The following is a 2,818-nucleotide window of genomic DNA, read 5'->3' on the forward strand; positions in this document are numbered from 1 at the left end:
GGGGGCTCGCTATGACCCCGCCCATTACTCCTCACGTGAGATGGGCGGGGTTATTCATACCACGCCCACCTCATCGATAGTACGTCACAAGGGAGGGCGGGGTTTAGAGAGCCACGCCCCGTCGTTTCACCCAAAGCTCACGCGCCAATTCCCAGGGGTGGGGACGCTGACCACACCCTTCATTTGCATGTGATAGGCGTGGTCGGCATCGCGCACGCGCAGAAGCAACGCGTAGTTCCGGTTGGGCGTGGCAGGATGTGGCAGGGCGGGGCGTGACGTAAATCGCGCGCGTGCGCACGGCTGGGGCGTCCCGTCTGGAGGGCGCATGCGCGGGGGATGGGGGGCTGGAAGCAGTATGGAGCGCATGAGCCCCAGTTTGGGGATCCCTGTCCCAGAATGAGCCCCCTCAGACCAGCACAGACTCGGGCCGCACCAGTGGGAGAGCCCTGCTCCCGGCACGGAGCGGCCCCACACCGGGACAGAGCCGTCCCGAGCGGTCCGAGCCCCCCTGTCCCGGTACGGAGCGGTCCCGGGCGGTCCGAGCCCCCTGTCCCGGTACGGAGCGGGCCCGAGCGGTCCGAGCCCGCCCGCCCCGGGCCAGCCCAGCATCACCTCCAGCACCCCTCAATTTCTGGGGAAACGCCCCCAGGCCATTCCCTCCCACCTCCCCCCCAGCTCCGACAGCTCCCGGGTCCGTTTTCCTTCAGTAAATTCCCTCCCGTGGGACTCCTTCCCGCCACACCCCAGAGAAAACGGATGGAAAACGAAATCCCTCCCTCTCCCAATCACCCAAACTATCAAAATCAAATTCACGGCAAAATTAAAATATTTTGTGAGCTCCAGAGGCACCGCCTGCCCGGCCTGTGCGTGTCCCATGGAAATTTTATGGATCATTTCTTCTCTCCTTCCCAGGAGCGAAATTTCAGGCGGGGGGAGAATTCCCGGCTCTCCTTCCTTCCCGCGCCGTCCCGGCGGCTGCGGCATGAGGGGCTGGAAAAGGAGCAGGGAGAGGGATTGGGAAAAGAGAAATCCCTGCCAGTCCCTCGGGATGCGCTGCGGGACGAGCTCGACCCCGCAGAGAATTCCCAGAGCAGAAAAAGAACCGAAAATTCCCCCCGCAGCCTCCTCTCGGCTCCTGGCGCGTCCCGGGCTGGATCCCGGTGTTTTTACCAAGTTTTTTCTGCCCCCAAACCCAGCGGGAGTGGGCGGAAGGGGGGAAAGCCCCTTTTGCAGCCAGCAGGCGCGATTGTGGAAGCGCTTCCCGGGAAATCTCCGCTCTCCCGGGATGGGGCGAGCCCGGAGCCACCCCGGAGGAGCCCCGGGATGAGGGAGCGCTGCTCCAAGGACAGGGAAATATCACATATTTGGGCTTTTCCCCTCTTTTCCGTGTGTCCTGCAGGGATTTATGAGCCCTGGAAAGGGGTCGTGGAATCGCGGGATTTTTTGGGAGGGAGCTTGGAGCTCATCCAGCTCCGTTTGTCCCACACGTGCCGCCCCCCAGGCGCTCCAAGCCCCGTGCAGGGACAGTTCCGGGGTGGCAATGACGATCCTAAGGGTCCCTGCCGAGCCCAAGCCATCCCATGAAGATCTGGAGATCCCAGTTCCTGCCACTCCACATCCCCGGGCCATCCTCCTCCTCCTCTCCCAGCCCCGCCGATCCCTTTCTCAAGGCTGCAGCAGCACAAAAACCGCGGCTCCCGCTCACAGCTCTTGGAATTTCCAATCAAGAATGAAATTCCGTGCAGGAATTAAATCCTCCCGAATCCTGCCCGTGCTGGCTGTCGCGGGGATGCGGAGCAGAGCAGGGATTTGGCCCCAAACCCCTCGTGCCGGGTGGATGGAGGGCAGAAAAGCAGCAGGGAATCAGGAGAGAGGGAGGGAATCCAAACCCTCCTCGGCCTCAAACTTTCCCCAGAGCTCAGGGGGCCACAGATTCCTGCCGGGAAAAAGGTAAAAGTTTGAATGGAAAAGGAGTCCCGCTGGTCTGGTGCATGGCTGTGTCAGTGGGGAAAAGCCTTGGGAGATTTTGGGACATTTTTTTGGCACGGAAAGAGATCATGGAAAGATCCCAAAAGCATCGGGATGGGGATAAGCAGCTTCCACCACTCCCCACCCTCCCGAAATCCTTCCGCGCCACGAAATTGCCTCTGATGAGCTCCCATTTCTTCCTAGACGTTGTTTTCCCCTCCTCGGCCTCATTAAATCAATTTAAAGGCTATTTCGAAGTGTTTTCCCCACGCAAACCGCGGCGGCTGAACCCGGTGCCCGCGGCTGCGGGGGCTCTGCTGCGCCGGGGGCTCGTTTGCTCCGGGGATTTTGGGTTTAAGGGACACCCGATAAACCCTGGAGCAGCAGCAGGGGTTCTCTGGGAGCTCCTCTCGCTGCTTTATTCGGTGCTGCAGGTGGCTGCACCCCGGCTGGGGATTTGAGGAAGGAAAAGGGGAAATTGCCGAATATCCCGATTTTTCAGACTGGGGTGCAGCGTGCCCAATCCTTGGGTTGGGGTGAGCTGAGCTGGCTCTGCCCAAAATCCCACATTCCAAGTCACCAATAAGAGGATTTTGGATGGTCAAGGTCGGTTCTTGCTCTGTCCCAAACACTCTCAGATCCTTCAGGAGCAGCCAAATCCAGGTGTCCTGCGGGTCCCCAGGCTGGGATCACCCTCGGGGTCTGTGGGGACAACGGGAGCAGCCGGAGCCTGCCGGGAGCCGGGAGTGCTGGGGGTGGCACTCCGGTACCGTTTATTCGGTCCCGGTGCAGCACCGAGCACTCACTGGGAGCTGGATCAGCTGCCAGAACTCATCGGGCTTTCGGGAGG

At 61.0% G+C, this 2,818-nt stretch overlaps 1 protein-coding gene across 1 annotated transcript in view; it reads right to left on the minus strand.

Moving 5' to 3' along the window:
- Positions 1 to 327, minus strand: part of TMEM106C (transmembrane protein 106C) — a 3,871-nt gene extending 3,544 nt beyond the window's left edge. Inside the window, exon 1 of the mRNA XM_005431018.2 lies at positions 177 to 327. Within this exon, the coding sequence (XP_005431075.1) occupies positions 177 to 327 (151 nt within the window). The remainder of the gene's footprint in view (positions 1 to 176) is intronic.
- Positions 328 to 2,818: the final 2,491 nt, after the last annotated feature.

The sequence above is a fragment of the Geospiza fortis genome, unplaced genomic scaffold (assembly GCF_000277835.1).
Source record: "Geospiza fortis unplaced genomic scaffold, GeoFor_1.0 scaffold1828, whole genome shotgun sequence".
NCBI lineage: Eukaryota > Metazoa > Chordata > Aves > Passeriformes > Thraupidae > Geospiza > Geospiza fortis.